Genomic DNA, 24,523 nt, shown 5'->3' with positions numbered 1-24,523 from the left:
GATAAAGCCCAGGGTCAGGCAAGCGCTCTGCAAGTGACCTGAGCCCAGCTCTGTTCTTTTTGGACAGTATCTCGTCTGTATAACCCAGACTGATCATGGAATGCAATGCTGGTTCAGCATGCTAAAAGCTGGCACTCACAGGCCATATTTCACCTTCTGGCCACCACCTGCTACTCTAATCTTAAATGTGCAGTGTAACGGAAGGAGGGAGAGAGGAAGATACCATTAGGTCCTGTAGAAAGAAGAGTGGCTCCTGTGTGCATCTTCAGGCTCCAGGTTGTTCCAGGCCTACTTAGAGGCAGCTTCGATAGCCAGGACTGTCTGCTGCTCTTGACATTTCTTTGAGACTTCAGATGGAGTCTCTATGGGACTAGCGTGCCTCTGTCCAACCTCAGACCTCTGTGCCTGCCTCCTGTGGAGAAATCTTGAACTGGGATCCTTTTTCCCTGTCAGCTAATTGGGTCCGGTTGTGTTTTGATGTAAACAGTTGGGAAAGTGGGCACACAGGGTCTCATATATCCCAAATTAACCTCAAACTCTGACTGAGGATGACAAACTCCCGATTCTCCTGCCCCCATCTCCCAAGTGCTAGGATGTTTTGGTGTAGACATGCCTTTTAAGGTTCCGGAGTGAATAAATTCTTTACCTCCTTTCTTACCTATTTGAGTCAGTATAGCACCAAATAATTCAAGAATAGAAACAACATTATTGTCTGATAAAGAAACTAGAAGGAATGTGACATTTCCGTTCACAGTATATCAATGCTGGAAAATGCGTGTCCTCCAACTACATTTTTAGAATCAAAGCTAATTCCTTAAGATTCTAACTGAACAGAAAATTTGGCAGAAATGTAATGTTGTAAGTGAATTCTGATGGAAAATTTCCTTTTTGCACTGGTGTAATGAGTCTTGGGACCTACTTGTGACAGCACTGGTGTGCTTTTGTATTGTCGTTTGGATCTTTTTGTAATGAGGTCTCAAGTCACTCCTGAGGCGTCTGAGGCTGTTCTTGAGTCCCCGTCCTTCTGTGTCCACCCCTAAATGCTAGTATTAAAGGACTACACTGCCCTCCCAGCTTTGCATTGCTTGTTTAGAAAGGAATACAAGAGAGAAAGTTCGGTTTGAAGACAAGATTGACTTCTGAATTTGATTTTGGATGAGAATTACTATAATCGCTGCCAGTTCTCACCTTCAGAATGAAGAAGGGCCAAGACATGGCTCAGAGGGTAATAGCACCTGCTGCTCTTGCAAAGGACTGGAGGTGAGTTCCTGGGACCTACATCAGGTGGATCCAGCTCCAGGGGATTCAATTCTGTCTTCTGGCCTCCTTGGGCACTCTGCACTAATGCATGCACACATCATTTAAAATTAAACATAAAAAAAGATTTCAAACCCTCAGAGACCCAATCAAATAGAGCTTATGTGGCCCAGGCTCTTCCCAACCTCCCTATGAAGACAAGAAAGACAGCTTCATATCATCCTTCCTTCCTCAGCTTCCAAAGTGCTGAAGTTACAGGTAATCACTACCATGCCTGGTTATGTAATGCTGGTGACTGATCTCAGGGTTTTATATATTGTAGACAACCTATCTACCAAATGAACTACACCCCCAACCCAGTAGCTAATTTTATTTATATCCACATGTACTCTTATACACTTTAAAAATGCACAGGCTAGTGTCCTTTGTCCTTTCTGCTGGATGCCAGCCTCTCAATGTCGAAATGAGCAAATTCATGAAACCCAGGAAACTGGTGGCGGTCCTGGCTGGATGCTCCTCCAGATGCAAAGCCGTCATCAGTACTGATGATGGCACCTCAGACCACCCTTACAGCCATGCCCTGGTGGCTGGAATTGACTGGTTTCCCCTAAAAGTGACAGCTTCCATGGACAAGAAGCAAATTGCCAAGAGATCCAAGATCAAGTCCTTTGTGAAAGTTTGTAACTACAACCACTTCATGCCCACAAGGCACTCTGTGGCTATCTCCTTGGACGAGACTGTTGTCAACAAGGATATGTTTAGAGATCCAGCTTTAAAATGCAAGGGCAGGCAGAAGCCCAAGGTCAAGTTTGAGGAGCCATACAAGACAAAGAAGAACAAATGGTTTTTCCAGAAGCTTTGCTTTTAGGGATATTTTTGTTTCTGTCATTTAAAATTAAAAAAAAAAAAAGAAATGCACAGGCTTAGTAATAAAAACATAGATTAAATATTAAATTTTATATGAATTTCATATTAGAACTCATAAAACATTTGAGATATAGTGAGTTAATTTTTCGTATCATTCAAATTGGTTTTGCCAGGGTTTTTTTTAGCTTTTAAGTTACAAAACTGTAAATCACACACATGACTCATCTTTGTGATTTACATTATGTTACAGTAGCTGTTCTGGGTCTTCTGACCATCCTGACCAGATTGTTTCAAAGTCGATGTGTTGCCCATGTTTATGAAACACATCTGAGCTATATTAACTTAAATAGTACATTGACTAAAAGACTGGTGAGAACATGCCCCATTGCACATAATTCTTCTGTCGTTTTGTTTTGTTGGTGGTACTGGGGTCTAAACCTAGAGCTTTTCGTATGCTAGACAAGTGTTGTACCACAAAGCTACATCCCCAGTCCATGCTTGCAGTTCTTTTTTTTTTTAATTTTCTTTCTTTCTTTCTTTCTTTCTTTCTTTCTTTCTTTCTTTCTTTCTCTTTTTCTTTTTTTTTCTTCTTCTTCCTTTTTTTTTTTTTTTTTTTTTTTTGGTTTTTTGATACAAGGTTTCTCTGTGTAGCTCTGGCTGTCCTGGAACTAGACCAGGCTGGCCTCGAACTCAGAAATCCGCCTGCCTCTGCCTCCCAAGTGCTGGGATTAAAGGCGTGCACCACCACTGCCCGGCATGCTTGCAATTCTTTAATGCTTCTTTTGTACCTTTGTTTATCCTGCTAGAAACTGAGAACTTACAAGAGTTTCTAGACATATTACAAGGAGGAAAACTGAGCTGTGAAATCAAAGCAATCAGCCTCAGCTCACACAAACGCTAGAAGCTTGTCATGGATGTGAGTGGTTACCAGGCTGAGGCAATAAAGATGCTGCCGGGTAAGGTGTCTGCTTGCTTTGAAGTGGCTTTGTCAAGGTCTAATGCCCTTCTGCCCTCAGCTTGCAACATCTCAACAGCTGTTCCCGTGATGCTCACAAGACTGGTAATGTTCTGGACAGGATCTGCAATCCACGGCTGTTGGCTGCTCTCCTCTGTCCCTGTGACCCTCAGGGAGGCCTTCACTGCAGAAGAGGCAGGATGAGGGAAGGTGGGAAGAGGGACAGTGGAAAATACCTCGAATGCCAAATTCACTCATAGCAAGGGAGCAGAAGGACTCCTGCCCCAGGGTTCTTCCTTAGCAGATTGCACTGATCTAGTTGTGGGATGTGGTCACATCTGTTGTTATGCAGTGCTGTTTCCAGTGTTGACCTCACTACTGGACACTGCAGTAGGTTTGGAAGTGCCAAGAGACTGGAAGATAGATAGTGCCATGACAAGAGCCACGGTAAATGCTAAAGAAGGAGGTGAGCAGGTTCCATGATCAAGATAGTTTTCAGACTAATACAAGATGTGGGGAGCGGGGAATAAAAGGCAAAACTGTGAACCAAGGAAACAACTGAACATGAGGCCCTGGAGGTCTCATTAGGATCTCACTGTGAAGGTTTTCAGTGTAAGTGTGGTCACAGCTCTGTACTTTCGGAAAGTCTGGTAGGTTCCATAGGGCAGGACAAATGGGAGGGAGGAGCTTGAAGCAAGGGGACACGCAAAGGCAAAAGATAAGCAAGGAAATTAGGAGGTGGGACAGAGAACAGGAGCCACAGGAAGAGTTCCAGGTTAGGTTCATGCTGTCCCTCTGCTGTTGGGGTACAGGGAAGAGTGCCTGGAACACAGCCCTGCCATCACCATAGTCAAAGAGGTGGGCAGCCCTGGCAGTAGGTGTCTACCTGGTAACTAGGAGAGCTGAAAGTCACCATGATCCTGTCTCCTGCCACAGCCTGTTCTGGCTTCATGGTGACTTTCAGCTCTCCAGACCCAGAGCCATGTTACCTGCCTTGTGTTTTATTTTTATTTTGAGGACAGGGTCTCATGTATTCCAGGCTGACCTCCAACTTGCTGCCTCATACCTGAGTATGCTCTTTAACTCCTAACCTTCCTGTATCCCCAAGCGCTGGGATTACAAGGTCTGCTACTATACCTTGTTCAAGTGGGGCTAGGAACCCAGGGACTCACGCATTCAAGGAAAAGCACTCTACCAACTGCACTACACCCCCAGCCTTGGACTGCCTCTTGTGTATTTTCCCATCAAATATAAAGGGAAGTCATTGGGTTGTTGTTGGCCCAGTGTGATTTGTTGTTGGTGGTTTTGTGTGTGTATGTTAAGATCCACTCACCTATATTCCTGGTTAGGACACTAGGGACACCAAGGCAGGAGAGGCATGCTGTAGACCACATCTGCCCCGACTGCAAGCTCCTTGTGAGAGCAGATGTGGCAGGAACGGCATAGGCTGCAAGATGGGCAAGGGCAACACAGAAGACTTCCTGGAGGAGGGGGGATTGGAGACTGGGTGCTATTCATTCTAATCCCAAATAAGAAAAGAGATTTAGACCCTTAAAAGGATTGGACTCTGGTGGCCATGGTTGTATATGTCTATCATCCCAGCCTTCTGGGGACGAAGGCAGAAGAATGGAGAGTTTGAGGCTAACCTGGGCTATATAGTGAGACCTGGTTTCAAAACCCATGAAGAAGCCAGGTGTTTAGTCCCAACACTAAAGAGGCAAAATCAGGCAGATGTCCGTGAGTTCCATACCAGCCAGGACTACATAATGGCATTTTGCCTCAATGCAAACTAATATAAATAACCATAAAGACACCCCCACAAAACAAAACCATTAAAAAAAAAAAAGGAAAACCAAAAAAGACTGGGCTCTGACAAGCTCTGCAAGGGTACAAACTGAGCTCTTGAGGTTTGAAAAGTGGGAGTGGGGAGACCCCTCTACCATGCCTCCTGGCCTTGATATCGCCTGTGGCCCAGGTAATGTGCACCTGAAAACCATCTGGGAAGATGACTCGTCAGCATCTACAGAGGATCCCAGCCCTGGCTGAGGAAAAGCCACTTCCCTTTCCCAGGAGCTCTAAGATCTCAGAGATGGGAGGGCATGGGACACAGCTGTTTCTGCTCTGAAGTCAGTCCACTGAAAGTCCCTGGACACAGGGTTCAGCAGACATAAAAGCATCAGGTTTAGAGACCAGGCTTCTGAGTCTAAGCAGGGATGGACTTACATTTCCTCTCCTGATAGTCCAGGCCCTCTCTTCCCTCTCCCTGGGTGGGATGTGTTCTTTAGAGAAACATTGAAGAGACGCCAGAACGCAGGAGAATCATCCTCTAGTAGTGGTTTTCCAGGCCCTGGGTTAGCTTATGCACTGGTGCCCAGGCTTGGGCCCTTCTCAATGTGACGGCAGTGCCCATCCAGAGCCAGTACTGTGTGCTGAGTTTTCTCTTCTGCCTCTCAAGATGGAGTGTGTGTGGTGGGGGGAGGGGTGAGTGGATTGCCTAGTCTGTCCCATGCGGCCAGGCATGTTCGGTTCAGTGACTGGCTGAAGCCTAAGCAGAAGGGACAGCAGTGCCTTTCCTGAGACAAGTGGGAAGAAAGTATCAGCCACGGCTGACCGAGCTGTGACCCAGGGCCCAACACAGAGCCAATTAGCAGTCTCCACCATGGTGGCAGGCTTGCCACAGTTTCCACAGGAGGCCCCCTTGTGCAGCTAGAGTGTCAGGCCGAGTTAGCACCAGGAGGCTGAGTGGAGCCCAGCTGCCTAGACGGAGGGCCATGGGTGATAACACTCCCACTGGGCTCTGATGGGGGTGAGGAGCAAGCCAGACAGACGTACGAATAGGCTCACAAATGCATGTGCCGGCATGTTGCTGGATGTGTGTTTGTGCACATGCTTGTCACTGAAGGTTTGCATGGCTGTGACCTGGCCATGCCTTTGTGTATCCGGTTAGCCCATCCAGTGTGTGCCTGCTATGCACACCTAGAAGCCTAGGATGAAGCAGTCCATAGTGCTGGTCCTTGTGGAGCTGCAAGTCCTGCGGGAAATGACTAGGCATTGTACTGTGTACTCTCTACTACGAAAAGGTAGATCTGCAGGCAGGTGAAGCTCATTCCTTAGCTGCTGTCCTCAGGGTGAGCCTTTCCGAGGGAGAGATGAGTGGAAGTGAGGTGGCGGCCAGTTGGTTTGAAGGAGGAGAGTGGCAGGCAGGGCAATGACCAGGACCAGAGTGAGGGGAGCTGGGTGGGAGGGAAAGGATGGAACTGGAGCTGGAGTGACAGGAACTCAGCCTTCAGTATGGACCTCCTTTCCCGGCCCCCGTTGGAGTTCCAGCCGCTCCTTTCCCTTAGCTCAGCCACACAGCTGGGCACACAGGGCTTACACAGACAGCAGCTAACACTGCCTGTGGTGAGTATGTGCAGCTGTACAACCCCAGCTGAGTGTACTTGGTACCCACAGGTGCCCAGGGGAGGGAATTAGAGCCCTCAAAACCTGGTGTGACCTTGGAACCCCAGCCTACGGCTAATCTTGAAGCTGCCTCCTTGTGGACAGAGACACGGATGCCCATGGGGATTGAGATGCATAATACCCTTTGGCAGAAGGAACACAAGGCAGGCTCTCTCAGCCCAGACTTTTACTCCCTACCGCCTCCTGTACTCAAGGGCTCTGAGCTTTAGCATGTCCTGGAAAGCTGGCTTTTAACCTTGAACTCCATCTCCCAAAACACATAGTCCCAGACAAAGAGCCAAAGGGAGAGAGCTAGGTTGGCCTATCCAGGTAGCCTTAAGGAAAGTTGGGTGATGACAAAGAAAGTGAAGGAGCATTGTTGTGGAAAACTTGTCACCATGCCAAACCAGTGGAACTCCCCTCCCTTCAACCGAAGAAGTGTGTGACATTATTCCTGGGGAGATGTGAACAGACACCTACTTACCCCAGACAGGAAGCAACAACTGACCGAAATGCTGATACCACCAAAGTCCAACTTTGAGTCAATGGGCTTAGTGGGGTTATGGATGTATGGGTGAAAGATTAATTCAGGAATATGGTCAACTGAAGGCAGATAAGTGACTGAAAGCTACCCCAGTATGGCTGACAATCACAAAATAGAGCTTTAGAACTGCATGCCTTGCAGACAGCTCTACAGGTTGGGGAGTCTCCAGAAGCCTTACTGCTTTATACAGCCTTGCAGAGGAAGAGGCCTGTGTCAGTTTCAGGGACTTCCTGAGACTCACAGGTTGCTTAGTTCCTGAGTTTTAAGACCCTCCTGTTAGAGGCTCTCCAGTCTCATGAGCTTTCCTCCGGAGGAGAATGTTTCAGCTCAGAGGGTATTGCTGCAACAAGAAGGATATCTTGGATGTCCTGAGGATGTTATGTGGGAGGCCTACAGCTGTGTGTCTGTCTAGGTCCTATATCTATGGGTGGGCCCATACATTTATTCTTGATTCAGCCCAAACTGGAGCCATCCTGCTAGCTTCTGGATATGAGTATGTCCCATGTACCTTTGCACTGTTTGCCTACCCAGGCAGACTGTTTGGCCTTTGCCCTGTCCACTATAGGTATCTCTCTGTGTCTGAGCTTTTCTGGGAGACTGAAAAAAGTCCGAGTGTCTCCAGGTTTGTCACTCGGCTGTCAGCCTCTGAAGTCTGTAGCATCCTCTTCCCCAGCTGACCCAGAGACTCTCAAAGAGTAACTGAAGGCTCCATCTTCACCTGAGCCACAGATGGCCACAGCAAGTAAACGCAAGCAGTCTCACAAGATGCTATTCTGTGATGTAGGTCACACACACACACACACACACACACACACACACACACACACACGTCCAGTCCCTGTTTCTCTCTCCTTGGCTTCCCACCCTGAGGGTGCAAGGAGGTTGGTGATGAGAGAGGTGAGAAGAACATAGTAACACCTTCCAGTGCAGTGTAAACTGAATTTGGGGGTGGTGGGGTGTGACAGAAAGAAAAAAAACAAACAAACAAAAAACCCAAAGAAACACTTGTGTCAAAGAATCTATAAGGTTGGGAGGATCGAGTAGAATGTCCACACTTGTGGAGAGTCAGAATGTTGCAGATCTGGAGCCAAATTATCTTGGGCTATCTTTAACCTCCTCAGTAGTCATATATTGGCCAACTCTGTATATGACCTGACATCCTGTGACTATCAGGTGAAGTCCTTTCTAGAATGTAAAACACACCCTTAGCTTCTACAAACCCAAAGTCTAAGAATGTCATCAGATGGCATCTGTTCACAGCAGAGATTTTGCTGTTTCTTTATGACCTACCATCCTGCTGTTTCCACCGATGTGTTTATACAGTTTTTATAGCTTTGTGTTATCACAAAAACTTCACAAAACTGTCTCCACATTGGACTGTGATGGTACTAGGGGGAATCTGAACCTATGCTCCTGAGCTGTAGTCACTCATATTTGACTGAGAATAAAATCTGTTTCCCCCATTTGAGGTGAGAGCTGTGTTTTTGCATCCACAATATAGACTTCTGAGTATCTCCCTCCAGACTAATGTGGGGTCTGGCCAAGCTGTGGGTGAGCAGACATGGGCCTCTCACTTGGGGTAGAAACTCCTGGAAAGTTGCTTCAGAGCAAAATTGCTTCAGAACAAGTAGCCAAGAGGGCCCAGTGAGGACGGTGGGTTGTGGTGCAAACCGGAAGTGAGGAGAAAAAGTAGTTGCCAGCTTGGCTGGAGACGTGGACAGGATCGGGGACTCCAGGCAGATGAGGGTGGGGCTGCGGAAGCACCAGGCGGCTGACTTTGCTGGAGAGAGGCTGGAATGATGAAGAGCATGGCTGGCCACAAACAGGTCTCGCCAAGGTGAACTATCACCTCTGCAAAGGTTCAGTGAGGAGCGGACGCAGGAAGGCTGGGGGACTCCAGTCTCCCAAGCACTCTGTGTCCTTGTTCCTAAGGCAGCAGCTCCCTCCCAGGTGACTTGTGGAAACTCGGGAAATGAGGAGTCAAGAGTCAGTGAGTCTAAATCCTGTGGACCCAGGATCCCCGCCAGCAGAGATGAACCCTGGAGTCAACCTAAGGTGGTTGTAGGAGAAACAGAAACTTCATCCTTCCAGCAAGAGTCAGGTGTGGGAAGCAGCTGGAACAGGAAGGCCTGGGAACTGTAACCTGAGGGCCCAGACCACACCCACAAGCAGCCTTTCCCACAACCAGCCTTTTCATTAATGTTTTCTCAGCACAGATAGTCTCCACGTGGATAAGATGGCTATCACAGGCCTGGCAGACTGCCAGCATGGTAGGTCAGTGTACACAGGCCAGTCTGGCTTCTCTCAGCCCCTTTATCCTGCAGTAGGAGAGAGAATAAATTCCTTGGTAAGCTTGAGTAAATGACCCACCTCTCCGATTATGGCTTCCAGAGCTAGCCCATAGGCACAATGGCTTATGCTTTATCTCACTTTGCCAGATCCTGTATAGGCGTTGGGGGTCATGGTTATAAACTCATTCCCATGCAATATTTGAGCTGTGTATTGAAGAGCAAATAGGAATTTCCCAGATGTAGAGGCAGGCAAGTGGTACTGGGAAGGGCTGATGATCCCGTAGCTGAGGCGGAAGCTTTCTAGCTCTGTAGAAGGAGAATACCTTCCAACTCTCTCCTCTCTGTCTAGATGGGAAGGAAGTACCAAGACAAGGTGGGTGTGATGGCTAATTTTATGTCAGCTAGACACAAGCTAGAGTAACTTGAAAGGAGGAACTTCAGTTGAGAAAATGCCTCCATAAGATCTGGCTGTAAGGAGTTTTCTTAGTCAGTCAGAGATGTGGGAAGGCCCATGGTAGCTGGCAGTTCTGGGTTCTATAACAAAGCAAGCTAAACAAGCCAGGAGGAGCAAGCCAGTAAGCAGCATCCTTCCATGCCCTCTGCATCAGCTCCTGCCTCCAGGTTTCTGCCCTGTTGGAGTTCCTATCTTGGTTTCGTTCAATGATGGCCTACAATGTGGAAGTGTAAGCCAAATAAACCCTTTCCTCTCCAACTTGCTTCTGGTCATGGTGTTTCATCTAAGCAAGCGTAACCCTGACTAAGATGAGGGTGATTGCATGTGGGGACCTCCTAACTGTGTGCTTGGGCTTGAGTGAGCATCTTGCTTCCTCCTGCCAACCCATTGCTCTGCAATCAGGTTTCCATATGCTAATGACTAGGCTGAGGCCAGTGATGGAAAAGGCATTTGTGTGCATTGTGGTTCATTTTATTATTATTATTATTATTATTATTATTATTATTATTATTATTATTATTAAATAGAGAGGGGCTCGAGAGATGGCTCTGTGGTTAAAAGCACTGGCTGTTCTTCCAGGAAACCTGAGATTGGTTTCCAGCTTCTACATAGCGGCTCACAATGGTCTGTAACTCCAGTTCCAGGATCTCTAACACCTTCTTTTGGCCTTTTTGGGTACTGCAGGCCTATGGTATACTGACATATATTCAGGCAAACACTCATACACATAAAATAAAAACAAATAAAATCTTTAAAAATAAATAAATAGAATAGAAAGGGAAGTGGGGGCCGAGGAGATAGCTCAATCAGTAAGACACCGGCTTTGCAAGTACAGGAACCTGAATCGACCCTAGAACCCACGCTGAGAAGCTAAGCATGGTGGTTTGTGCTTGTAGTGTTAGTGCTTTCGAGACAGACAGGTGAGTCCATGGGACTCCCTGGCCTGGTGAGACCAATGAGACTCACATCAGTGAGAGATCCTGTATCAAAGCCAAACCAAAACAAAACAGCAACAACCTAAGAAACAAACAAAAATCAAAACAAAACAAAAAACCACAAGGATCAATACCATTGTTGACCTTTGGCCTCCACATTCACATTCATAATGTGCATACACACCTGTGTATACATATACATGCATACATGCCAGCACACAGAATAGAAACGAGGCCTTTCAGTGTCCCTGGCTCACTTGAACCTATGTAGCTGAGCTGGCTCCACACGTGTAATTGTAGTCTGATCTCCATTCCCAAGTGCTGTGGTTACAGGTGTGCACTACCTGGCCTGGCTTTGCATGTTGCTTTAAAGCAGGACACACTGCTAATTCTAACAAGAGATGCTTTCTTAGAAAGAAAGAAAAGGGGTATTTAAGCCCAACACCCCAGCAACATGCCCGCTCCCTTTTTGATGAGTACCTGATTCTGATCTCTCCCATCACACACAGGTGTGCCTGGCTGAATGATGTGGGGGCAGAATGTGCTGTGCTGACCCAGCAACTGCAAACAAAAGAGAGCAGAGCTGTGTGAAGGAGGACTGTGAGGGAGGAGTGTGAGGGAGGAGTGTGAGGGAGGAGTGTGAGGGAGGAGTGTGAGGGAGGAGTGTGCTTCTTTTGAGGAGTTGCAGAGAGATGGTGGTATGTGTACATGTGGAAGACTCCAGAAAACCGTGTGTGTGTGTGTGTGTGTGTGTGTGTAATATTTGAAGAGAGGACATTCCAAGGCACTGTATTACTGTATTTATTTCAGTAGTTATTCATGTGACTGGACTAGGCATGGCGGTACACATTTCTCATCCCAGCACCCAGGAGTCAGAGGCAGGTGGATCTTTGTGAGTTCAAAGCCAGCTTGATCTATCTACAAAGTGAGTTAGCGGCTAGCCAGGGCTATACAGTGAGACCTGTCCTTTTTTTTTTTTTTTTTTTTTTTTTTCTATAAGAAGTAAAAGGAAGAGGAGGAGAAAGAGAGGAAGAGGGGAAGGAGGAGAATGGGAGGAAGAAGAGGAAGAGAGGTTCTGAAGAGATGATTTAGCAGTTAAGAACACTTGCTGTTCTTTCAGACGACCTGAGTTCAGTTCCCAGTACCTGCATGGTAGCTTACAAATGTCTATAACTCCATTTCCATGTAATCCAATGCTCTTCTGATCTCCACAGGCATTCCTGAGGTGCACACATATACAGGAAGACAAAACACTCAGTACTATAGCATAAATAAATCCTTAAAAATATTTTTAAAAGAAAAAGAATATGACTGTGCCTGGTGAGTCCTGTGAGTCCAGCATCCTGTGAGTCCAGCATACAGGAGGCTGGAGGATCAGGGGTTCAAGGTCGCATACAGTTATATAGTGAATTTGAGGCCAGCCTGGGGTACAAGAGTATGTCAAAGAAATGAAATTAAAAAATTAAAAGTAAATAAAAAATAAAAATGAAAGAAGATCAGGACCAGCGGAAGGGAGACTAAGGGCTAGGGTAACCACCCTGTCCCAATTTGCTGATGACTTTCATGGTTTTAGCACTGAAAGTCTGATTTCCTGAGGATACTATGGTTGGTCACCATACCCAGTTTTTCTGTGCTTCAGCCTCTTTTGTGGTAGAATGGGTTTAAGAGAAAACCATCATTGTAAGAGGGTGGTGTGTGTTGGTCAGGAGGGGCTGAAAACACCAAGCAGCCCTGGAGCATACTGGATACACAGCATGGAACTCTCTGTACAGTCTCAATGGGTCAATACTGGACCTATCTACTTAGGAAGAATTTCCTCAGAGACCTCATGTCGCCTGCAGTATGTCACGTGTAGACTGACTCTGGGCAGAACTAGAAAGGCAGAAGGCAGACTAGCAGGGTCCCTGTCCTCCATTCCTCTCAACACCCCTCTTCTTTCTTTTCATGAGAAAGGATCCAACCCTTCTCACTTTCCTGTCAGGGAGATGCCTGGAGCTACTTGAATTAAGGGGAATGAAGGGGAATGCCTCTGCCAGCCTGACTGGGGAGGCTTCCTCAAGAGGAGTGCTCTGTGCCAGCCAGGCTGCCTCCACCAATGGTGTGCCTCTCTCTCCTCTCTCTCTGTTTCTGTCTCTCTGTCTCTGTCTCTCTGTCTCTCTGTCTCTGTCTCTGTCTCTGTCTCTCTCTCTCTCTCTCTCTCTCTCTCTCTCTCTCTGTGTGTGTGTGTGTGTGTGTGTTTGTTGCTAATAAAAAGGTGTACAGTGTCTTAAAATCAGTTACAGAGTTACAGGCCAGAGGGTAGAGCAAGAGAAACCAGCTAACAGTTTTAGGCAGCAGGCAAAACTCCCACGAGACGGCTACTAGGGCACCATCTCCTTATGTGACACCTTTCCTGTCTTTTGTCCTGTCCTCCAGTCCTTAAAACATGCCCAATTTTCTTTTGTCCCTTCCCTCTTATCTACGGATCTGAGGAGCTACAATTTAGCCTTTCTTTCCCAAGATTTTCTTTCCTTTAAAAGTGTTTATTTCATTTGGTGTGTGTGTGTGTGTGTGTGTGTATGTATGTGTGTGTGCGTTTGTGTGTGTGTGTCTATACTTACATGTGCACATGGGGAGATTAAAGGACAGCTTGTGTGGATTTGTTCCTTCTTTCCACCATGTGCATCCCAATGATCAAATTGATCAAACTTGATCAGGTCATTGGTCTCCACGGCAGGTGCCTTTACCCATGGGAGCATCTCATCAGTACCCGGATTCTCATGATCAAATATCTGGGGTAGCCATCCTAGCAAGAGAGAAGGTCTCGAGACATACTTCTGCCCCTCTTTGGCTATCCGATTACTGAGACAACAGACTGCAAAAAATAGGATTTCTTGAAAGAATCTCACACTTGGAAGGGCAACTGCTGAAACTGATGCCAGCCAGAGCAGGAGCTTGTGGCCCAGAAAGGGATTTCACACAGTTCTGACAGCCTGCTAGATGGCCTTGCAAGAGAGACCTCTTGCAGGATGGCTGAGACAGTGAAGAAGGCTCAGTGGGTGGACCACACTTTCTCCAGAGCTGCTTAGCTATTACTCTTCATTGAAACTCAAACTTCATGTCTGTCCCCTGAAAGGGGCACTTGTGGGTTGTTGGGTCTCACCACTTTGTTCCCCCTCCCACATGGAATAAATCTTCTTCTGTTTCTCACTACCACTCGTCTCTTCCATTGGCATGTTGAGGACAGTGGTCAAGTCTGGCTTGTTAGAGAGGCCGGGGAGAGCCCAGGCTGTGCCTCTAACACCTCCAAGAACACAGATGTTTCTAACTGCCAACTGGTTCTGCAGCTGTGTCTGAGGGAGAATATTCCAGGACTGGTCCTGTCTTCCTGGCTTTGGGCTTTAATGGTCTCGCAAAGCTTTTCATTTCAGAGACCTCTCAGTCTCTAGAACTTTCCTTTAACAGCATGTTAGGGGCTGATCCTCCCCCTCGGGGTTCTTGTCACTCCCCTTCAAATCCTGTGCCCCTGTCTTTGTCACTTTTCTTCTTCAGTGATAAAACACCACGAGGCGGCTTATAGAAGGAAGAGTTCCTTAGGAACCTATAGTTTCAGAGGGTGAGCCCATGACCACCATGGCAGGGAACAATGCAAGAGGCAGTCAAGCATGGCTCTGGAGTAGTAGCTGAGAGTTTACATCTCAAGGTAGAGAAAGCTAACTGGGAATGTCACGGGCTCTTTAAACCCCAAAGCCCACCCTCAGTGACACACCTCCTCCAATGAAGCCACACCCTCCAATCCTTCCCAAATATTTCTATCAACTGGGAACTGCACATTTAAATATATAAACCCATGGGGCCATTCTTTCTGAAGCCACCACAGCTCTGCACATAGTTCTGTTGGGCCTGGCACATTAGAAGACAGCACTTGAAAAATGATCTAGAACCTTTGAGTACATTTCACTAGAAAGCCCCTCAGTTCACAACTCTATCATGTGACAGGGACGGGGTGGGGACTGGTACACCGGGTAACTTGGATAAACGGATCACAGATCACCTGTGTGCACCACACAGTGGTCAAAGCTTTCCTAGTTTGCTCTTTATCCCCTTCTGGGATTGTGCTCTGGTAAATTTGTCACGGGATACCAGACAATAAGCTTGCTCACTTCATGGACCATCACAGGGAGAACTTGCCCCCTAAGAGGTGGGCACTATCCAAGAAGACATCTATTGGAATCATGCTATTTATCTGTCATGGAGCAGAGTAGAGCACATCTGCTTATGGCTCCCACCTCCCCATGCTGCTTCTGGGAGTCCTAGAGAACTGAATTTCTCAGGCATGTGAGGGAAGAAGAGCCTGGTTCTCTAGACCTTTCTGAGTCTCTCTCTCTCTCTCTCTCTCTCTCTCTCTCTCTCTCTCTCTCTCTCTCTCTCTCTCTCTCTCTCCCCACCTCCCTCCCTCCCTCCCTCCCTCCCTCCCTCCCTCCCTCCCTCCCTCTACACCCTTCTACCCCCATTGATACAGAGCCTGGCAAGACTGGGAAGTAGAGGTCCATGCTGAAATAAATCCTGTCCACAAGTGTATGCAATGTGTGTGTGTGGTGGGTGCTGTCACGCCTCCTTCACTGCAAAACTGGTAGAAAAAGAAATCTCTGTCAGTCAAAACTCCTTTGAGAGGCTGGGAAAATGCTCGTGGCTGTTGCTCTCTGCTGCTCCTCTGATTGCCACTAGAGGGCAGAAGGCGACAGCTCCAACTAAGGGGTTTTGATGTCAGGATGATGACTCCACAACCCCAGCTTTCTTAATAAGGTGGAACCTAGTCCCAAGCAGGGTGGACCACTGGTACCACAGTTCGACGTTAATGCCCCTTGTCTTGGACCCAGTAGATGTGTGAGTCTGTGACAGTGTGACAAGTTGAGTTATTAAAGGCAGAGTGTAAGGAAACAGAACTATGAGAATTGTGAGAAGTATCCTTACAAGGATAAAGCTAGAGAGGAGAGACGAAGCCTGGAGCTGAGGCAGAACCCAGACCCCGGGCTGAAAGGCAGGCCATAAGGCAGAACCAGATGACCAGGGAAAACCACATGGTTTCTGCAGCCAAGCTGCCCAGATTCAAACCCTGGCTCCTCTGGGTATTTGGATATGTGGATATATGTTTGTGTAAGCTATGTGGATTTGATGGGAACTGAAGCTCTCTGTGTCTTGGTTCTGTGTCTGGGAAACAGAGACAGTAACAGCACCATCTCCTGCCCTAGATGTGATGTTAACTGGGTCAGCTCATCTGAATCACTTGGGCCATGTCTGGCACAGAGTGGGAATTGTCAGCATTTAGCATCTTCTGACCTTGATCTTAGCCAAAAGGCCAAGAAACTACTCAGCAGTAGTTTCCAAGGAAGAAATCTAGATGGGGCTGAGCTATCTGCCTTGCTCCCTTCAGATGTTCAGTCACAAATGGGAGATGAGTAAAGGCAAAGGGGTGGATGCAACCTTGGACGACCTTGGAATGGGTACATATGCCAAGTAGATTCTGCTCATGGCCAAGTCAGCATCTGCTCAGCTGTCTCAAACCTCTCGGTCTTTTACTCTTGAAATGACTCCTTGGCATTTAATGTCCCCCTTCCTTTATCACTTACCCCCTCAAATTGAGACTTGGGCCTCCTTGCTCTGATCCTCACTCAGCTTGGTTCCCAGGGATCCAGAGCCCTGTGGTATGGAGTTAGACTGGATGGAGCAACAAAAAGAAACTACTTTTTCTTTCCTCCTCCTTGCCTTTCTTACCATCAAATGAAATTCAGATCTTCAACCCTGGCTGTCCAGGCCAGTTTGGGCTCTAGCACAGGGGACATGGCAGCACCCAGCTGGTGTGCCAGTTCTAGCAGGCACAGTGAAATGTGGGTGTATTCAGCTTTCAGGGGCCCCAAGTTTCTTTCTCCTCAGTTCTGAATAGAGATCAGAGAACACATCTATGAAGCATTTTTATTTACTTAAGCATTTTAAATATATTTTTGTGGTTTGTTTTGAGACACAGTCACACTACTTAGTCCTGGCTAGTCTGGAACTTTGTATGTAAACAAGGTTGGCCCCAAACTCACAGAGATTCACCCATCTCTGTTTTCCAAGCACTGGAACTAATAGCATGCACTACTGTGTGTAGCCTATTTATTCTTAATTATGTATTTGTGTGTCTGTCTGTGTAGGGGTATGTGTACTTGAGTGTAGGTTTTCAAGGAAGGCAGAAGCCTCAGGTCTACCTGGACCCGGATTTACAAATGGTTGTAAACTCCTTGACATGTGCGTTGGGAAATGAACTTCGGTCCTCTGAGACATGTGATCTCAGCCACCGAAGCATCTCTCCAGCCCAATTCCCTTTTTGTTTTAAGAATATGCATTTACTTTATGATTCAAGAAGTATGGTTCTGTGTGTGATATGGTGGCACATGCCTGTTGGGGTCTAGGAATTGTCACACAAACCACTCCGACACTGATCTTAGGCAACTAGGGATGGTTTACTGGATGCCACACCCCAAGACTTGTCGATTAGGGAAATGATTCAGGCTCAGAAGCCACACCATGACCCCAAGTTAAGCTCATACAGGGTTTTAAAGCCCCAAACTGCAAACATCTGTGCCACGTTATTTCACCAATCAGGATTTAGGGATGGAGGATTCCTTAGGAACATGTCTTCGTTATACACTTGTTCTGCTCCCTTGGCTGGGACTTGCCTTGTATAATATTCACGTCTTAACCTGTCTACCAGGATGGGACTTGTTTTGACTAAAATTCATATCTTAGCTTGCCAACCTGGATGTCAGTTGCCTATGTACATGTCTCTTTCTGCTAAGTAGAAAGTCAGTTCCCAAGTAGGTCTTGGGAACTTAAACTTTACTTGACTGACAAAATGGAAGTCTTATTTTCAATAGTTTCTTATATCTCTTATGTTAGGGTTCACCCCAGGGGCAACTTATAAAAGCAAATACCATAAAAGCTTATACATAGATGATGAAAGTGCTGTTGGGTAGCCAGTTCAGGTCCAAACTTCTTGTAACCATACAAAGCAGTTCTACTGACTGTCGTGATTGGTTTCCCGGGGGCACAGAACATACAGAATATGTAATCAATCTTGACATTAGAAAGTTTCCTAGTAACAGCATTATACGTCCTTAACGTATAATTCCCATAATTCCTCACACAGGTAGAGAGAGGCAAGAGAGCATCAGGATCTCAACGTCATCTTAAGCTACATAGTGTCTTCAAGACCAGCCTGGGCCACATAAGGCTGTTTCAAAAAAAGAAAAGATCTTGGCATGGCGTTTCTATACCTTTAATCCCAGGGCTTGGGATAAAGCAGAAGCAGGCTGAGCTCTGTAAATTCAAGGTTAACCTGATTTACATAGCAGGTTCCAGGACTACATAGAGGCCCTTAATCAAAAAATAAAACAAAAATTTTATTTTGCCTGTGAGCTGGAGATAGGAGGGTTGACAGGTCAAGGACAGACAGCCTGAGCTATGAGACCCTTCTTGAAAATGACAAAGAGTCTAAGAGGCATCTTGGCACTTGGAGCTTGCCTGTGTCAGCCACTAGGTGGTGCTCTCTCAGAAGATTGCCTGCGGTGTCGCAAGTGCAGTCAGTGCTTAGCGGTTGCTTTAGTCCCCACGCCAAAGTGCAGACCTGTATTGCAAAAGACCTCAGCCTAGAGGGAGAGTTAAGGCTGAAGGTGACCATTTAAAGGCACCTGGGATTCCGGACTATGAGGCTTCCTAGTGTGTAACCTGAGATAAGGTAATCTTCCTCTTCCAAAAAAGTAGGATCTAGGGCAGTGCGCAGCAGGCTTGAGTCAGGATTGGTCCCAATCAATCTGGGTTCTGTGTGCAGGCGCTCCGTACAGGGTGCAGCGCGATTTCGATCCTCCGAGCCGGTTAGTGGCGCTCGCGGGCTTGGAGAGGGCGCAGGGGGCGGCGGCGCTCCACCCCGCTCCTCTCGGCGTCCGTGGGGCGGGGACAGCACGGCGGCGGCCGCTCAGTGTCGCGGGAGCCGGACCGCGCAGGCCCGTCCCGGCGGCCCGGGGGGGCGCCATGTGGTTCATGTACGTGCTGAGTTGGCTGTCGCTGTTTATCCAGGTGGCATTCATCACTCTGGCCGTCGGTGAGAGCTCTGACCCGGGCCGCATGCGTCCCGGTGCCCCGAGCCGCCAACCGCTGCTGTGCTTTGCAGCTGGGCGCTGACGACCCCGAGCTGGTCCTACTGGACCTCCGCCGAACCTTCCAGAGGGGATGCTTGGTTCCTGAGACGCATCCTTGCTCTTGGAGCCCTGGGCTCCCCACTCTGCCTGTCCCCTCCAGCTGGGGCAGGGGGAAGGCCCCCCGTCTGTCTCTCACCCGGCTGTGTGCTAGTGAACAGCGCCCGGCCTGTAAACTAAGTGTTCTGCAGGTGTTGATTGTCTTGAATGGAGTTTAAGGTTCCTGGAACAGAGGTTAACTTTATGCTGTGCGATCAAATCCTGTCTTTCTACAGTTGTCATGGCAAAGTTCTACTTGTGCAGATGAGAAGGACATCCCAGGGGTGCTTTGTGTTGTTCCCGACTTCCTGGAGTCTGGGGAGGGTTGGTGGGGGACTATGGGATGAGCAGGCTAGTGGGAGTGTCCCTGGCTGATCTCTTCCTGTTTGTCCCCTCCTGTGACACCCCCTTCTCCTACCCAGCGGCTGGACTGTACTACCTAGCAGAGCTGATAGAAGAGTACACGGTGGCCACCAGCAGAATCATCAAATACATGATCTGGGTAAGTGGCCGCTTTTCCCTGGATTCACCCAGGGCTTGCTTGCCCTACATCCGAAGCAGGAAGTTTAGGCTGGGACTGTTTTGGTGTTGAGAACCCAGGTTCTAAGAGTGTCCCTCTTCTCCACCCTGCAATCTGCACTCCCGGGTCCAGATTACCCCTGGCCCTCCAGCCTCAGGTGGCATTGTTTCACAACCTACTGCCATTCCTTAAGGTGACAGTCCAGATATTTCAGTGACAGGTATTCATAGCTTTGCTTTCATGTGGCTTGCCCTACATCCGAAGCAGGAAGTTTAGGCTGGGACTGTTTTGGTGTTGAGAACCCAGGTTCTAAGAGTGTCCCTCTTCTCCACCCTGCAATCTGCACTCCCGGGTCCAGATTACCCCTGGCCCTCCAGCCTCAGGTGGCATTGTTTCACAACCTACTGCCATTCCTTAAGGTGACAGTCCAGATATTTCAGTGACAGGTATTCATAGCTTTGCTTTCATGTGGCTATCTCCTACTGTGTCCACTGTCTCCAGCACCAGATCCCCAATCCCAGTCCAGGCTTAGAACCTACAGGGACAATAAGGACAGTTTTTAGTGCTTAGTTATTGTCCTCTCTCTAATCAGTGTGATTTGTCCTAATGGAGCATGCCTGACCCTTTCTCTTGCCTCATGGGAGGTTTCTTTTCTTGAAGACTTGGTCCCTTGTCCCTGATAGGGAGGTTGTAGGAAGGCGGAGGTAGCTGTGGGATTGCCTTTGGACAGAAAAGTTCACCTTTCACTCACCTAATGACTGCAGCTACTTTCACTCTCAATGTAGCCTGGGGCTATAGTTTGTGGTAACATCAGGGCCACAGCCAGTTCATTGGCTCAGTCAGTGGGTGTGGTTGGTATAGCAATTAGACCTTTCATCACTGACAACCAAGAAGCCTTTCTCAGACTGCCTGCTGGATTCATTACTGTTACGTAATTGATTCAGTAGATCACGCTTAGCATTCAAGGAAGATAGGACATAGAGGGTGAGGTGGTGTGGGCATGCATATGGCCTTGGGTTAGAGCCTCAGCTCCAGCTCCAAACCCAATGATAACAGTAAAGACGAGAGCAGACAAAGTGAGTTTGTGCTCTGTCACACATGTGGGTGTGTGCTTGGTGGGGTGCTGTGTAAAGTGTTTTTTCTTACTCTGGATCACTGTCAAAAATGTTTTAGAAGTGACTTTCAGAGACATCACCTTTGAGAGCTGAATGTGGTTTCTATGAACCCAGAAAACCAAAGTGCATTTGTAACACTGCAGAGCTGGCCAGGGCTGACAGTACAGGAGGCCTGCAGGTCCCCTGAGCGCGCCTCTGCCTGTTTCAGTTCTCCACAGCAGTGCTGATTGGCCTCTACGTCTTTGAGCGCTTCCCCGCCGGCATGATTGGCGTGGGCCTTTTCACCAACCTCGTCTACTTTGGCCTTCTCCAGACCTTCCCCTTCATCATGCTGACATCACCTAACTTCATCCTGTCATGCGGTGAGAGGGGGCAAGCAGGGAGGACTTGGCGTGACTAGATGTCGGCACTCTGTCCCAGACACTGATGGGGGTCCTGAGGAGGGGAGCAGCTGAGAAGCTGCTGAGGTCCTGCAGGCCGCCATGCCGCTTGGAAATAAATGGCTTCTCGTTCCTGAGGACACTAGAGCTGGTCTCTGCCTAGGGCCTAGTCCTCATCAGGGGAAGGGCTCCAGCCAGGAGGACCTTGGCCAAGAGTCAAGTTAGAAGGAGGGCTTGGGAAAGAAGAGAAGCACACTATTTCCTGTCCCTGGACAGTCATTTCTCATCCCTGAGTGACTCTGCTAGACGCAGCTGGTTCATACGGTGGTCACAGATGTACACAGATGTTTGTGAAAAAGGTTTTAGAAAGTGGTTGGCCACAGGTACTGTTTTTTGTTTTTTTGTTTTTTTTTATTTTTTTCCCCTTGCTGTAGACTGGTTCGAGATGGCAGGTGGTGTGGGGTGTGCTTTAGAGTTATGTTTCTGAATCTAAGGGGAAATCTGAATGTTATCCATAGAAGGGAAGATTGTTAGAGTTTGGGGCATGTTAATGTCAGGTGTGATTTTTACCTCAGAATCTGTTCAGGAGTTTGTTCAGCACCAGGTCCCCTGTGGGTCCCCCAGAGAGCAGCTCTGACCACCAGAAGGCTCCTCTGGCTTCCTATGTCACTCCCTTGGTCTGCCCTTTGGATGCCTGGGAAAGTTTTTCTGAGACACCTCGTGGGCACCAGGTGCTATATATACCTTAGTGTCCCTTAGCCTTGTGCTGGCATGGCAGAGTTCTGTCTTCATGATAAAGGGTAGAAATGAGACATATAGTTGTGACGTAGGCATGGGAGGCACGGTCTTTCTGGTGCCTGCTCTTCATCCTGCCGTGGAGGCAAGTAGGGCTTTGTGTATGTGTTTTTGCTGTGGTGCGTGTTCTGCCTACCCATGACCTCTTCTCGAACGTTGCTCTTGGGAGAGCAGTGGCATGATCATGGATTATACGGAACACAAAGAAAACCTTGTTTTTATAACATGTCAGAATGTTCCAGTCTACCTTCTGATTCTGTTCCTGCTGCCCTCTGCAGTGAGAAAGTTGGGGCTGAGCACCCATTTTTAACAGGTGGGCACTGGGGTCTAGGCAGTGCCCTTGGCCCTGAGCCATGCTGTGAGTTGGTATAGAATCAAGACTGAAACCCAGGGCTCCGGTTTTGGGGCCTTCTGGATTTATCGAGCACACTGTGACCAGACTCTCCATCCCCACAGGGCTAGTGGTGGTGAACCATTACCTGGCATTTCAGTTTTTTGCGGAAGAATATTATCCTTTCTCTGAGGTAAGATGTACCCAGTGTCTAGCACATATTTGTTGTGGCAGGGATGGGGGAGTAAAGGGACTTAAATGATCTGCTTTGTGACTGGAGCTGTGATCCAAAAGTGACTCCATTCATACACACCAGAAGAGGGCATCCTATCCCATTACAGATGGTTGTGAGCCACCATGTAGTTGCTGGGACTTGAACTCAGGACCTCTGGAAGAGTAATCAGTGCTCTTAACTGCTGAGCCATCTCTCCAGCTCATGGTTTTTGTTTTTTTGGTTTTTTTTTGTTTTTTGTTTTTGTTTTTTTTTTTGCTTGCTTGTTTTGTTTTAAATAAAATTTTGGAAGGCAGAGTGTCTGAAGAGCAGAAGGGATCCCTTTGCTGAGGGGGGAGGACACTGCTCTCCCCCAGTGTGTCCTGTGGGTGCTCAGTAGGTCATCTTCAAGTCTAGAAGGGGCAACAGGCTGGCCTGTGTGAGCCAGACCTCACAGGTAGGACCCCTTAGCTCCAGCTCCGTGAGCACATCCCCAGGATTCCTCCCACCTGAAGCCCCAGAGAAGTGTCACCTTGGGGCGGGACTTCGTTCACACAGCTTTGCTTTCCCTGCCTTCCTCAACAGTCTGTGTCAGAGAGTCCTGCTTCCTGAATGCTAGCCCCTGCAGGGATAGGGTGGGCCTTTGGGGCACCCCTGGGCCTCTTCCTTCTCAGTCTCTCCTGTTACCAGGTCCTGGCCTACTTCACATTCTGCCTGTGGATAATCCCGTTTGCTTTCTTCGTGTCACTTTCGGCTGGGGAGAATGTCCTGCCCTCCACCATGCAGCCAGGCGGTGAGGAAGGGCTTCTTAGGTCAGGTGGGGGGACTGGCACCAGCCCTGTGAGAAAACACCGGGGCTTTGGGTGATGAGAACTGCATACACATACACACGCATGTGTGTGTGTGCTCATCTCCCTGCCTGTGTTTCTACAGATGACGTGGTCTCCAATTACTTCACCAAAGGCAAACGAGGCAAGCGCTTAGGCATCCTGGTTGTCTTCTCCTTCATCAAAGAGGCCATCCTACCCAGTCGGCAGAAGATATACTGACCCTTTGGGGAGGGCATGTGGGGGGGCAAGACCAATAGAGCCAGGCCCCTGGGACTCTGGGCTAATCGTGCCTGGGAGCCTGGAGGGTGTCTGCCAGCCCAGGTTTCCCTCCCCTCTGTTCTGAAGTCCCATCCCCATCCTCCTCAAGAGGCTTGAATGCTGCCCGGGGCACCAGAGAGGGTAGCAGAGCCTGCTATGCCAGGAGGCTATGTCCCTAGCCCTCCCATCTCCAGAGTTGGGTCTGGTCAGATGGGGCAGGCAGGGAAGCGTGTATGAAGCTGGGAAACTGACAGCAAGTTCTCAGGCAGGTGACCATAGGGAGGAGTTGAGGGGCGGCACTTCCAGGAAAAGTGCATTTTGCTGTTGAAATGTGGGTCTTGTCCAATGCTGATTCCCTTTTGAATAAAGATTCTAGGTGACACTGTTTGCCTTAACACCCGAGGAGTTCATCATCTCTGCCTGCTAACCTTCTGCCTAGACTGGGCTAGCCTGCTCTAGGGACTCCTCTTCTGGCTCTTGCCCTTCTGACAGGGATTCTTATGGTCCTAGGTGGAAAGAGAACAGAGATGAGAATGACTGGGCAAAGGCAGTTTTTCTGAGACTTCTTCTTTCCATGTCTCTTCCCCCAGACTGTGCTAGTCCAGAGCAGGGGAGGGGGTAGAAAGTTTATGGCTGGGTTAGAGATGCAGCCTGTCTACAATGTCCTATTTATGTCTTCCTTTGAGAAAAAGGTGAGATTTCTTGGTAAATTCTATCTCAGGCTCAATGAAAAAACTAAACATTGGCTTCTCGGCAGCCTAGGCCGTGGCCTGCTTGTTGAAAAATGGGGCTGGGAAAGACTGCCTCAGAGCACACGGGCCTCACACCTGCACTCCTGGCCCCTGGAAGAGAAGAAGGCGGGCCTCATCCTGGGCACGGACCAGCATCTGTTGGGGTCCTACACACAGTGCCTTGCAGGGGCTCAGCAGGATAGGAATGAAAGTCCCCTCCCACCCCACCCCCCCACCCCCCGGCCGAATCTCGTACCTCACAGTGAGTCTGGTGGGTGCCCAGACGGACACGGCATGGGGAAGATCCCAGTTGGTGAACATCTCCTGCGTCATCATCGCACTGGCTCTTGCATTTC

The 24,523-nt window shown here is 48.3% G+C and overlaps 1 protein-coding gene, 1 long non-coding RNA gene and 1 pseudogene across 2 annotated transcripts; 2 read left to right on the top strand and 1 right to left on the bottom strand.

Annotated features, from left to right (window-relative positions):
* Positions 1-741: 741 nt before the first annotated feature.
* LOC143443465 (uncharacterized) lies at positions 742-5,530 on the bottom strand. The gene is made up of 3 exons (XR_013112473.1): positions 5,303-5,530; positions 4,413-4,526; positions 742-1,341 (listed from the first exon to the last, which is right to left on the bottom strand). It is a non-coding gene; the product is annotated as an uncharacterized LOC143443465 (long non-coding RNA).
* On the top strand, positions 1,340-2,634 carry LOC117715199 (large ribosomal subunit protein eL27 pseudogene; annotated as a pseudogene).
* A 13,126-nt stretch (positions 5,531-18,656) lies between the features above and the next one.
* Positions 18,657-23,831, top strand: Tex261 (testis expressed 261). The gene is made up of 6 exons (XM_034511627.2): positions 18,657-18,863; positions 19,419-19,498; positions 20,840-20,993; positions 22,263-22,330; positions 23,039-23,141; positions 23,282-23,831. Exons 1-6 carry the CDS (start codon positions 18,794-18,796, stop codon positions 23,395-23,397), a joined length of 591 nt encoding a protein of 196 aa, XP_034367518.1. The 5' UTR covers positions 18,657-18,793; the 3' UTR covers positions 23,398-23,831.
* The last annotated feature ends 692 nt before the right edge of the window (positions 23,832-24,523 follow it).

The sequence above is a fragment of the Arvicanthis niloticus genome, chromosome 9, assembly GCF_011762505.2.
Source record: "Arvicanthis niloticus isolate mArvNil1 chromosome 9, mArvNil1.pat.X, whole genome shotgun sequence".
Taxonomy (NCBI): Eukaryota; Metazoa; Chordata; class Mammalia; order Rodentia; family Muridae; genus Arvicanthis; species Arvicanthis niloticus.
The sequence above is the reverse complement of the archived record's forward strand: the minus strand, read 5'-3'. Positions and strand labels throughout refer to the sequence as shown.

Coding starts and splice junctions, on each gene's coding strand:
- Tex261 (XM_034511627.2), top strand. CDS start 18,794: ATGTGGTTCATGTACGTGCTGAGTTGGCTGTCGCTGTTTATCCAGGTG. Junction 19,499..20,839: donor TCATCAAATACATGATCTGG/GTAAGTGGCCGC, acceptor TGCCTGTTTCAG/TTCTCCACAGCAGTGCTGAT. Junction 20,994..22,262: donor TAACTTCATCCTGTCATGCG/GTGAGAGGGGGC, acceptor CCATCCCCACAG/GGCTAGTGGTGGTGAACCAT.